The 13,266-nt window shown below is 31.6% G+C and overlaps 2 protein-coding genes across 2 annotated transcripts; both read left to right on the top strand.

Annotated features, from left to right (window-relative positions):
• The first annotated feature begins 805 nt into the window (after positions 1-805).
• Positions 806-1,750, top strand: LOC127541115 (olfactory receptor 5F1-like). The gene has a single exon (XM_051966222.1). The coding sequence runs from the start codon at positions 806-808 to the stop codon at positions 1,748-1,750; it is 945 nt and encodes a 314-aa protein (XP_051822182.1).
• An 8,004-nt stretch (positions 1,751-9,754) lies between these two features.
• Positions 9,755-10,699, top strand: LOC127541077 (olfactory receptor 5F1-like). The gene has a single exon (XM_051966164.1). It carries the CDS (start codon positions 9,755-9,757, stop codon positions 10,697-10,699), a length of 945 nt encoding a protein of 314 aa, XP_051822124.1.
• Positions 10,700-13,266: the final 2,567 nt, after the last annotated feature.

Below are 13,266 nucleotides of genomic sequence, written 5' to 3'. Positions count from 1 at the left end.
ATGTTACTTGCCCAATTTCACAAAGATAGTTAAGTGTAAGAGTCCAAATTTGAACTCATAGTGTTGAGTCTTTCCTATTCCAAGCACAGTACTTTATTAATTGTATCACTTAACTGCCTCTGTCATATAGTAAGTACTCAATAAATGTTATCCACCTCCACCCCTGAGTGCTTTAAAGAATTATAGAAATATTATTTTTCCTGAAAACTTTTTTACGTAAGATAGACTAGATGCCTCTAAATTTTAGCAAGTAGGTTTTGGGATAATAAGGAAGGTTTGAGTTGGAATGTGTCTTTAAAAGTATCCAATTGAACTTTCCAGAAAAAAATAAAAGTGATGAAACTGAGGTTTTGATTTATCTTAGAGTACTCAGATTATATGAACATTTAAAACCACACCCTCTGAGCTTAATTTCAGTGATTTTTCTATTGGAACAAATTTTTCATTCTTCTGAAGATTGGGTTTTTTTTGGCCATATTTCTCTGTTTTGTTTTTGCAAATATATGTTTCTGTTGTAGATTAGTTTTTGAGTAGTTGCCTTTTAATTGCTTGTAAAAAGCATAAGGTACTATATTTAGCTTATGCTTAATGTAAAGAAAAGAAAAGCCCAATATTTAATAAACACATACTAATTGAGTTATTGAGGTTGGGGGAGAGGAGATGCAACACTTACAATTTATGCTACCAGCTTCTTACAACTTATTCATATTTATTCTTCAGCTAAACGATCCCTTCTTCCACTTACCATATTACTTTTTTAATCCTAGGATTTTCCAATTTGGGACTGTGCTGATAATTGGAATAAATGTCTGGGGAAAACGTTACCACAGTGACTGAATTCATCTTGCTAGGGTTAACAGACTCACCAGAACTTCAAATTATGCTTTTTATTTTATTTTTGGTCATTTACACTCTCACAATGATGGGCAATTCAGGAATGATTACTCTGATCATAATTGATTCACAACTCCACACACCAATGTATTTTTTTCTGACTAACTTGTCCTTGACTGATATTTTCTATTCTTCAACTATCACTCCAAAGATGTTAGTTGACTTACTTTCTGTAAAGAAAGTCATCTCTTTTGCTGGATGCTTTCTGCAGATGTATATCTTTATTGCTTTATCAACCACTGAGTGTATCCTGTTTGGATTGATGGCTTATGATCGCTATGTGGCCATCTGTAATCCACTGCTTTATCCAGTTATCATGTCAAGGACAGTCTGTCTGAAGATGGCCATGGGGGCCTTCACAGCAGGATTCCTGAACTCTATTATTCATACCAGTTACATAAGTAGTTTATCTTACTGTGGCTCCAATGTCATCCATCATTTTTTCTGTGACAGTCCCCCAATTCTCAAACTTTCTTGCTCTGACACTCAATTGAACGAAACTATCATTTTCATTTGTGCTGGGATAAACATGTTAGGAACATTTGTAATCATCATTACCTCTTATATCTATATCCTTTTTTCTATTTTGCGTTTGCATTCAGTTGAAGGGAGGCGTAAAGCTTTTTCAACCTGTGCTTCTCATATTACAGCCATTGTTATATTCTATGGAACTGTGATTGTTACTTATTTGTGTCCAAGTTCAAGTTATTCCCCAACTCAAGGAAAAGTTATATCTGTTTTCTACACAGTGGTTATCCCAATGTTGAATCCTTTAATTTATAGCTTGAGAAATGAAGAAGTGAAAAGGGCCTTTAAAAATGTCCTTATTAGGAAAAGAATACCAACATTCATATGATTATTTTTCTTAGGATAAATAAGTAAGTAAAACACATAGCTTTTTCAAAAAATCTTCAATTTACTAAAATTAACTGAAATAGGTAGATAATCTTCTGTTCATTTATCTTTTTGTTTCTCCCTAATAGTAGTAAAAACCAAGAGATAAACAAATTAAAAAATAATAATTAATCCAAAATAAATTTAAAAAATAAATGTTTGGGATGGGAACTGGTATTTTAAATATCAGGAGAAAAGTAACATAATATCTCTGAAAACTGTTCAAACTTGTTGGAGAATTCTTAGAATCATGTGTTGCATTTGTTTATATACTCTGGACAATTCAAATATGGAATTCAAGGTTTTTGTTTTGTTTTGTTCATTATTGTGTTTGAAGTATTAGACCAGGTCAGCAATTTGATTTTTCACAACAGTATCACCAAGTGTTTTATATGTCAAGTTTAATACAGAAAAGATAAAGAAAGGAATTCTAGTGTTTGGTTCCATAGAGATAACTATCTATCTATCTATTTATTTATTTTTATTATAAGTTTTATTGACAGAAGATATGCATGGGTAATTTTTACAACATTAACCCTTGCACTCACTTCTGTTCTGACTTTTCCCTTCCCTCCCTCTTCCTCCTCCCCTGGATGGCAGGCAGTCTTATGCATGTTAAATATGCTATAGTATATCCTAAATACAACATATGTGGGCAGAACCATACAGTTCTCTTGTTGCACAAGAAGAATTGGATTCAGAAGGTAAAAATAACCTGGGAAGAAGAACAAAAATGCAAGCAGTCCACATTCATTTCCCAATGTTCCTTCTCTGGCTGTAGTTGATTCTGTCCATAATTGATCAATTGGAACTGAATTGGATCCTCTTTTCATCAAAGATATCCACTTCTATCAGAATACATCCTCATACAGTATTGTTGTTGAAGTATATAATGATTTCCTGGTTCTGCTCTTTTCACTCAGCATCAGTTCATGTAAGTCTCGCCAATCCTCTTTGTATTTATCCTGCTGATCATTTTTTATAGAACAATAATATTCCATAACATTCATATACCACAATTTACCCAACCATTCTCCAACTGATGGGCATTCAGTCATTTTACAGTTTCTAGCCACTACAAAAAGGGCTGCCACAAACATTTTGGCACATGCAGGTCCCTTTCACCTTCTTTAGCATCTCTTTGGGATATAAGCCCAGTAGTAACACTGCTGGATCAAAGGGTATGCACAGTTTCATAACTTTGTGGGTATAATTCCAGATTGCTCTCCAGAATGGTTGGATTCGTTCACAACTCCACCAACAATGCATCAGTGTCCCAGTTTTCCCGTATCCCCTCCAACATTCATCATTATTTTTTCCTGTCATCTTAGCCAATCTGACAGGTCTGTAGTGATATCTCAGAGTTGTCTTAATTTGCATTTCTCTGATCAATAGTGATTTGGAACACCCTTTAATATTAGCAGATAACTATCTATTTAAACTAATTGACATGTTCAAAATGAATTCCTCCAAACATATTGTATTCAATATGTCAAAGATAAATTCCTTTTCTAGTTCCCAAAACCCATCCCTCTTACAAACTTCCTTATTTTTTGTCAATTTTTGTCATATATATGTATATAAATATACATATGTGTATAATACTTTGATGTACACAAGTTTGTATACAAGTGTGTTTATGTGTTGTCTTTATCATTAGAATATAAGCATCTTCTGATTTCTAACTAGGTTTTGATATTAAAATATATAAATTCCCAGAGCTTCTCGCATCAAGGTATTTTATAAATAAAAAAAAAAATCAACATGATCAACAACAGAATGAGTTAATAAGATTTGAAAAATGTTAAAATTTATTAAGAAATGTAATTTTTTAAATTTCTCAAATGGCATTAAAGCAAAGATGAAAATCAACCTAATAACCCCAGAAGCAAAGTTTTCTAATTTTAATCATTAAACTTTATTTTTTCCATCATAACTTTTTTTCCAGTAATTTGGCTATGAATAACATATGTTATTTGATAGCATTTGCTATCAAAAACAAAGAATCAACTGTTAAATATATAATATAAATAATAGGAAATAAAGAAAAACAGCAATAGCAACAATGAATATTCAATGTACAAAAATAGTAGAATGGAAAAAATAATTTGTATCCTAATAGTGCATTAATGTAAAATCATACTTTGAACAAAGTATGCATAACAAAGGTGAAAAAAAATTAAAAGCAATTTGATTTGTCCATTATGAACTAATAAAAACAGGAATATTAAAGAATTTTGTACACATTAATTATTGTTATCTGAGATAAATATATATTAGAATATTTGAATGAAGATTCCTGATGGATTTTAAAATTGAATGTTATGATGTGTGCTCATGTTTGTCTCTGTGATGAAACAAATAAATCTAAATATACCAAATCACTAAGAAAAATTGGTTGCTTATACTGAATTTCAAAATATCTTTTAAAATGTTTTTACAATGTTCAATGCATACTCTTGAATAAAAGTAAGTTGAATACATAATTCATCTATTTTATCACTTGTTCCACTCTCTTGAAAGAAAATTAATGAATTTTGCATAATTAGTTACATTTAAAAGATTACTACAACTTCAAGAATTATCAGCAACTATTAACATAAACTTATACAATGAACCAAAAATGAAGAAAAAGAAACAAAGAAAAAATATTCTATGAAACCAAAAATCATTATTTTATAACTTGTTTTTATATTATATATTGTCGATCTTAAATTTGACACGATATTCCAATTCTCCCATGCTTGTTTGTCCTTTTCTGTTTTTGCTCCCCTTATCTTCTGTTTAATTTTATAAATGCCTTAATATGTTCCAATTTTTTCCCTTTATTTGGTCCTTTGTTCCATTTTTAGTATCACTATGTTGATTCTCTGTTCCACTCAGTTTTCTTCACATAAATTTGAATTGTGATTAATGGAAATCTAGTGAGAGTGATAAAAATAATAATAATGAAAGCTGATTCCTACCTTCGAGGGAAGTTGTGAATTTTTATGATAAACTATTTTGTATATCACCAGACAAGGCTTCTTCACGATATATATCTTTCTTTCTTTTTTTTTTTAATTGTTTTTCATCATCACAAAATTAAGCTGAATCTGTAAGTTAGATGAAAAACTATTATTATGTAGATACTAAAGTAATCAATAAAATGTAAAAAAATAAATAAAATAAGTAGATTGGTTGTCCACTTTTCACTGGATGCATTATTTTGGGAGAAGACTTCAGTTTTTCTGAAGCTAAATGGGACAAGGCACCTTTTTTGTAAATAATGATTAGCCTAGCAATAGTTAGCAAGTCTCTAAAAATATTGATGAGAAAGAACAGTAAGATGGGTGAAGAAGAAAGAAATAGGTAGAATGGGATCTATTATTTCACAAGAAGAGGTGCAAAAGATTTATAACAGTAGAGGGGAAGATGTGAGGTTGGGCAATGAGGGTCATTTGAAATTTACTAATCAATATTGACTCATGGAGGAAATAATAAATCAATTGAATATAGGAATCTATCTTACCAGACAGAAGTAGGAGGAAGAGAGATTAAGTAAAGGGAGGGGAGGGGACCATTAAAAGGAATGGCATACATATCAATCAAATTACTGCCAAGAAATTACTTTATAGAACTAGAAAAATTATAATTAAATTAATCTGGAAGAAGAAAAGATAAAAAATTTCAAGGGAATGAATGAAAAAAATGCAAATGAAGGTGGTTTAGGTATACCAGATTTAAAATTATATTATAAAGCAGCAATCATCAAGATCATTTTGTACTAGTTAAGAGAGTAGTTGATAAGTGGAATAGGTTAGTTTCACAAAACACAATTGTCATTGATTATAGTAATCTAGTGCTTGATAAACCAAAGAACTCCAGTATCTGAGATAAGTGAGATACTCACTATTTGCTAAAAATTGCTAGGAATATTGGAAAATGGTGTGGTACAAAGTAGGCATTGAACAGCACTTAACACCTCATGCCAAGATAAGATCAAAATGGGTTTATGATTTAGACATAAAAAGCAATAATATAAATAAATTAGGAGAACAAGGAATAGTCTACCTCACAGATCTGTGAAGAATGAAGAAATTTATGGACAAAGAAGAACTGGAGAGCATTATGAAATGAAAAATAAAAGATTTGGATTATATTTAATGGACAAGTTATTGTACAAACATATCCAATGCAGACGAGATTGAAAAGGAAGCAGAAAACTGGGGAGGGGAGGGATTTATATCAAAAGGTTCTGATAAAAATCTAATTTCTAAATATAGAGAATTGACTCAAATTTATAAAAATGCAACCTATTCTCCCATTGATAAATGATTAAAAACTATAACAATAATTTTTAGATGAAGAAGTTAAAGCTATTTTTAGTCTTATGAAAAACATGCTCTAAATCATTTTTGATAAGAGAAATGCACATTAAGACAACTCTGAGGTACCACTACATGCTTGTCATGTTGACTAAGATGACAGGAAAAGATAATGATGAATGTTGGAAGGGATGTGGGGAAACTAGGACACTAATAGATTGTTGGTGAAGTTGTGAACTGATCCAACCACTTTGGAGAGCCATTTGGAACTATGCCCAAAAGGTTATCAAACTGTGCATACTCTTTGATCCAGCACTGTCTCTCCTAGGCCTGTATTCTTATGAGATCATAAAAAAAGAGGAAAGGACTTACACATACAAAAATGTTTGTAGCAGATCTTTTTGTAGTGACAAGGTATAGGAAACTAAGTAGATGTTTATTAGCTGGGGAATAGCTAAATAAGTTATGGTATATGAACATGATGGAATATTATTTTTTAATAAGAAACAATCAATACAATGATTTCAGAAAGGCCTGGAGAGACTTATTTGAAATAATACTAAGTGAAGTGAGTAGAACCAAGAGAACATTGTATATAGCCATGAGACAATGTGATGATCAACTCTGACGAGCTTACCAATTTAAAATAATGAGGTGATTCATAATAATTCCAATAGACTTGTGATAGAGATAGCAATTTACATACAGCAAGAGGACCATGGAGACTGAATATGTATCACAACATAGTATTTTCACCTTTTTGTTGTCATTTGCTTCTAAGTCTTTACCCTTATAAATCATCATCATTTCTATATGTAATTAACAAAGTCCTGCAGCAAGAGATGGAGAGATTCCACATTAAATAATAAAATTATGAAATGCTTAGGAGTCTACCTGTCAAGACAAACCCAGAAACCATATGAAACAATTACAAAATACTTTTCACACAAATAGAGTCCTATCTAAACAATTGGAAAAATATAATTTGTTTATGGATAGACTGAGTCAATATAATAAAAATGACAATTCTGACTAAACAAATCATCTTATCCAATTCTATACCAATTAAACTACAAAAAAAAGAAAAACAAAGTTATCTGACAGAGATAGAAAAAATAACAACAAAATTCATCTAGAAGAAAAAAAGAGCAAGAATTTCAAGGGAATTAATAAAAAAATACTAAGGAAGTTGAGCTAACAATACCAAATCACAAACTAGGCATAAATCATCAAAACTATCTGTTGCTTTCTAAGAAATGGTGTGATAGATCAGTGGAATAGACTTTATGCAATAAGACATATTAGTCAAAGACAAAAGTAACCTAGTGTTTGAGAAACTACTTTTAAAATTATCTTTTATTATTTGTACAGTAAATGTTTTTTTTTTCATTGTTATACCTTTCCCCCCACAATGAATAATCCCACTCACTCTCTTTCATGAAAAATTCCCCTTTCATTTTGACTAAATAAAAGCATCTTGGATATTGTCCCATTCCCTAAACAGATGTTAGCAACGGATAATTTTTTTTTTTTTTATTGATGAGTTAGAAAAAAAATATTTCTCCATATTTACGATTTTTTTTGACATTTTCTTTGTGGGAAATAAAACAAGAAGTTGTCTCAGAACTACTCTTCTGAAACACAATTGCCCTATCCTGCCTATTGAATTATTATGTGAGTTGCTAGAAGCACAAATGTTAGCAAATGGTTATAGTCTTCTATCAACTCAGGAATTTAAAAGAGAACATGAGAAAAATGGAAAAGGCTTCTCAGGCTTTAGGATAAAAAAGTGAAATAGTTTAAAGTGGAGGCAGAAGGGTTATTTTTTAATTCTCAGCTCTATACTTGTTATCTGCATGGGCATGACAAATGACTTAACTTCCTAAAACTCAGTTTCTTCAACTGTAAAAGAGTTTGATTAGCCTGGCTGATCTTTTGGTCTCTAGACCAAGTTACAAAATTACATCAGAAAATCTCAAAGAAACTTTCTGTTTTCAGAAATATCGTCCTCTTGGGAATGACTTATAAAACATCAAGGGATGAGAAACCATTTTCTCTGCTGGTTTCTCCATTCCCTGATAACATCATTCTGGTAATATTATGTGGAGAAATCCTCCAATGGCAAACTCAATAAAATATATATTTAATTGACCCAAAGGGAAATCTTTTGAGCTCAGGCAGAATGTATTACAATTATCTGTTAGGCAGTTTAGTAACTGTGGTAAGCAAAAAGATATAAAGAGACATTTCAAAGGATTATATCATGGGAAATTAATGTGATTAAATGTTTGTGTTCACTAACTGAGAAGCTCCAAATTCTGTGAAAGAATTCATAAAAAGGAGAAAATATAATTTAACTATAATGATTAAATATCATAGATACTTTGACACAAGGGATGTAGAGTTTCTGTGAACAATAATGTTCTAGCGGGTTTAAAAGATAAGAAAACATTGTTCTATCACTCAAACAAAGCCAGGATATGAGGAAATCCTTTCTAGATTTGCTTGCAGAGCTTTTGGTAAGTGAATCCTATGCTATGCATAAATTCTAGTTTAATTCTCAACATGGAATGTAAGAGAGCATCCAGCATTCTTTAAAAGTGAGAAAAAATGTTTTCCTTCTTTCCACCAATTTTACCCTTTGCTCTTCCATAGGAAATTTGGATAAATTATTTGTTAAGATTTAACATTGAATGATCTTTCTTCTTTTTTTATGTCCTGTCTTTCAAGTCACACACACACAAAAAAATCTTTTCAACAGAAAGACTTTCCCCCATCTTTCATTTTATGTTTTCTCACAGTTAATTATTTCTCATTTATCTTGAATACAGCTTGCTTTTACTTATTTATTAGGTTCTCATATTCTCCTTTTGATTACGGGCTCTTTGTGAACAGGAACTGTCTTTTTCCTTTTTTTTTTGTTTGTTTGTTTGTTTATGTTATCATTGTTTTGAGGGATATTTCCAGCATTTAGCATTGTTTCTGGAGCATAGTAGAAGCTTAATAAATTCTTATCAAATGAATTGGTTTATAGGATCATGGTGATGCCAAACATGAGGAGTGCAAGATGTATATATTATTTACCTAAAATAATCTTAAAGAAATTGGAAAGACAGATGATGGAATGTAGTTGCTTTCCTTTGAACTCTATCTTTAACCAAAGAAGGGTGGAAGTGGGAATCATATTTGTGGACAGGAAAAAAAGATGCATACTATATAAATATTTATTATTGATTTTATTTTCACCAATTAAAGTTCAGATTAATATGTGATTATATCTAGAGATTGAGCGGACTTGAGACAATTACGTTTAGATCCCTTTTTTGACATTGGAATAAGAGGGGGTAAAATCATTAAATGACTTATGAAAAGTGACACATAGAGTAAGAAAGCAGTTCTGTTACCAAATTAACTGCTCATTCAAGTACATCACACTATCTTGTGATTTTTTGCTAAAGTCAGGAGTTAGATATTAGCCCATTTTTAGGTCACTTCTTTGTTTAGTAGCTCTACTTAATATTGTATTTTTTCCTTTCTTCAGGAAATTAGAGTTCTCCTTCCAAGTGCTACTTATTTCAACAAATCATTCTTCAGGGAATCTGAGATACCATTATATTCTGACGAAACTTGATTTTAAAAAGTACACATATATTAAATAAATGTCTGGAAAAAACCACACCACCGTAACTGAGTTCATCCTCCTGGGCTTAACAGACTCTAGTGAACTTCAGGTTATTCTCTTTGTGTTATTTTTGGTAATTTATACTCTCACTGCTGTGGGTAATATTGGAATGATTGTACTTATCATTCTAGACTCTCGACTGCACACTCCCATGTATTTCTTCCTGAGTAACTTGTCATTTACTGATGTATGTTATTCATCCACCATTGCTCCAAAGATGCTGGCAGATTTAATGTCTAAGAGGAAAACCATCTCTTTTGCTGGCTGCTTTCTACAAATGTATGTCTTCATTGCCTTGGCCACTACAGAGAGCATACTCTTTGGATTAATGGCCTATGATCGTTACGTAGCTATTTGTAACCCACTACTCTACACTGTTACCATGTCCAGGACTGTCTGTCTAAAGATGGTTGCAGGGGCCTACACAGCAGGATTACTTAATTCTATGATCAACACAAGTTATTTAAGTAGCTTATCATTTTGTGGTTCCAATGTTATTCATCATTTTTTTTGTGACAGTCCCCCACTCTTTAAAATTTCTTGCTCTGACACACACATGAATGAAAGTATTTTTTCTATGTGTGCTGGAATAAATATGGTAGGTACAGTGCTGATCATCTTCACTTCTTACATCTATATTCTTGTCTCCATCATGCGCATGCACTCCAGGGAAGGAAGGCACAAAGCCTTCTCAACTTGTGCCTCTCATCTGACAGCCATCATATTATTTTATTCAACTGCCATCTTCACTTATCTGAGACCTAGCTCTAGCTATTCATTGAATCAAGATAAAGTGGCTTCTGTGTTCTACACAATGGTGATCCCCATGTTGAACCCTCTGATCTATAGCCTGAGAAACAAGGAGGTAAAGAAGGCCTTGAAGAATGTAATTATGAGAAAAAGGATTCCTGACTTCATTTGACTTCATGTTTGCCTAGTGAAATATATGTAGGATTCATTATGCAGTGCTCTATAAAATATTTTAATAGATGAAATATAGTTTGGTTAGGATAGTATATAACACTCACATAATTCAATTATTACTCTTGAAATATATTCTATTTTTTTTTTGATGATTGGATGCTGGCCCCAGAAAGTTCTACTGTTTGAAAAAAAAGTATACAGATGTTAATTGGTCCTACAATAAGGCATCTACTAAGCATTAGGCATTTTGATGAAATTCTTAATGAATAGTAGAATTGTAATTTAAGTAAATTTTACATTATTCTTCAACATCTCTCTTTTTTTGGTACTCATTTTACTTAGCTTTCCAACTGATGTTTCTAGGGATATCATTTGAGTCTATTTTCATCACTTCAAGAGAAATTAAATTTAATTTGGTAAAATGATTAACAAACAATTTTTAGGAATACATTTCTTCCTTTATAATTTTCTCATAAATTTGTAGAATTTCAGACTTCATAAGGGTCTCTGAAGTAGATATGGGTAAATTACATTTTTAGTCATTGATTTATGTGATCTACCTCATAATTTAAGGCATTATTGATATATATATATATAGTCATACACACATTATATATGTCCTTTAGAAACAATAAATGTTTCAACATATCCACAAATATTTAATAAAAAAAAAAACTTACTATGTATTCTGGATTAAACTGGACATTGGAATTAGAAAGACAAAAATTGCATAAGGAATTTTCTCAAGGATCTCATATTCTGACATAAGAATGCATATGCATATATGTATATGTTTGTAAATATGAAATTCAAATTTAGCAAATTAAGGTGAAGAGGAGATGTGGAAATTAGGAAAGAATTTATGAAGTTAGTGACACTTGTACTGTACTTTTAAGGAATTATAAATATCAGAAGTAGTTAGTGAAGAAAAAAAAAATCATTCTTGGCAGACATTAAAGATGGTCCATAATAAGAAATAGAGTGGGAAATGAAATTATTCACAAAGGACAATTTATCTGAACCATAGAAGAGTGTAAATTGGCAGGCTAAAAGTATGGTAAGCCTGCAATTTGAAGAACAGGTTGACTTGTTCTTCTTGTTGTTAATTATAGAAAAATAGGAATAACAATTTTATAACTTTATGCGTGATATATTTAGTAGCAGACAGGCAAGTTATGGAGTACCTAGTTAGCACAGTAGATTGAGCATCATTCCTGGAATCAAGATGAGTAAAAATGTGGCTTCTGATATTTACTAATTCTGCAATCCTGAAAAAGTTATTTATCCCTGTTTGTCTCAGTTTCCTCATCTACAAAATGATTAGAAAAAAGAAATAGGAAGCTATTCCAATATCCCTGTAGTATATTTGACACTAAAATCTTAAACAAGGTCACAAAGAGACAGACAGGACCAAAATAACTGAACAACAATAATACTTGAGATGGTGAGGATAAATAAAAGGATATAACTAAAGACTTTGAAATAGATGATTAGAACCTACAATGAGTAATGTAGTAAAGAGAACTGTTAATATGAGCTGGGAGAAGGTTGTTATAGATTTCTGATTAGTGCTGATATGTCATAAAAAGGACTTCATATATGTAAAAAAAATCAGGTTGGAGTTGATCTTTGAATGGCAGGTGTTAGAAATGAGACCAGTATGAATTTGGACATTTTATTTAGATGTCATACTGCATTCAGTAAGGGCAAGGTGGCTATTTTAATACAAGTTGCCATTAATATATATCTAAATGGAATGGGTTGGGACCATTTTGTCTGCTGGGTCAAAGAATACTGAGTGGATAGCAGTATAGGGATGAGTTTTGCATAATTTAGATACTAGGGCAGATTTCACATAAAGGCTTATGAGATTTTGACTATTTTAGTAGAGAAACTCCTGATATAGGATGAAGAATTGTGTCTGTTCTCCTAGTGTCTGTACTGTGACCCTGATATTCCTGGAACTGTTTCTGCTCATAATTATCTTTCATCAGTATAGAAAAAAAAATCTGTGGCTCTACCAAAATTATCAGTATGAGTTCCATAACTCTGATATTCTTAGTGGTGTTAGACTTCACCATCAAAAACTTATTTTTGATGGTTGATTGGTTGGTTGCTGTCCATGTACTTAAAGAAGTACAAAGTAACACCACTATGTTAGAGTGATGTTTCAGTGCGTCTGATTGTGGCAGATCAGATCAATATAAGCTTAAAATGCTTTACCACATTAAACATAAAGGGTCCATGAGAACATTTAGGGTAGATTCTCTAAATTCTCCCCTCTTGAAGATTGTTTGTGGTGCTTTAATTATGTTTTGTTCATAGAGTTTAGCTTCTTTAATTAGGGCATATCATGCTGGGCATTCCTGTGCCAGGCTTTCCCATGTCACATAATCAATTCAAAAGTTCTTCAGAGAGATATCAAAAGTGTCCTTGTTATCACTTCTTATGACCACCATATGAAGCATGTCATCTGTGAGTTCTCTACAAAATAGTCTTTTAGGCAAGTGTATGTTTGGCACTTGAATAATGTGGTCAGCCCATCAAAGTTGTTCTCTCTGCAGC

This window comes from Antechinus flavipes, chromosome 6 (genome assembly GCF_016432865.1).
Source record: "Antechinus flavipes isolate AdamAnt ecotype Samford, QLD, Australia chromosome 6, AdamAnt_v2, whole genome shotgun sequence".
Lineage (NCBI taxonomy): Eukaryota > Metazoa > Chordata > Mammalia > Dasyuromorphia > Dasyuridae > Antechinus > Antechinus flavipes.
Note: the sequence above shows the minus strand (reverse complement) of the source record. Positions and strands in the feature narration are given on the sequence as shown.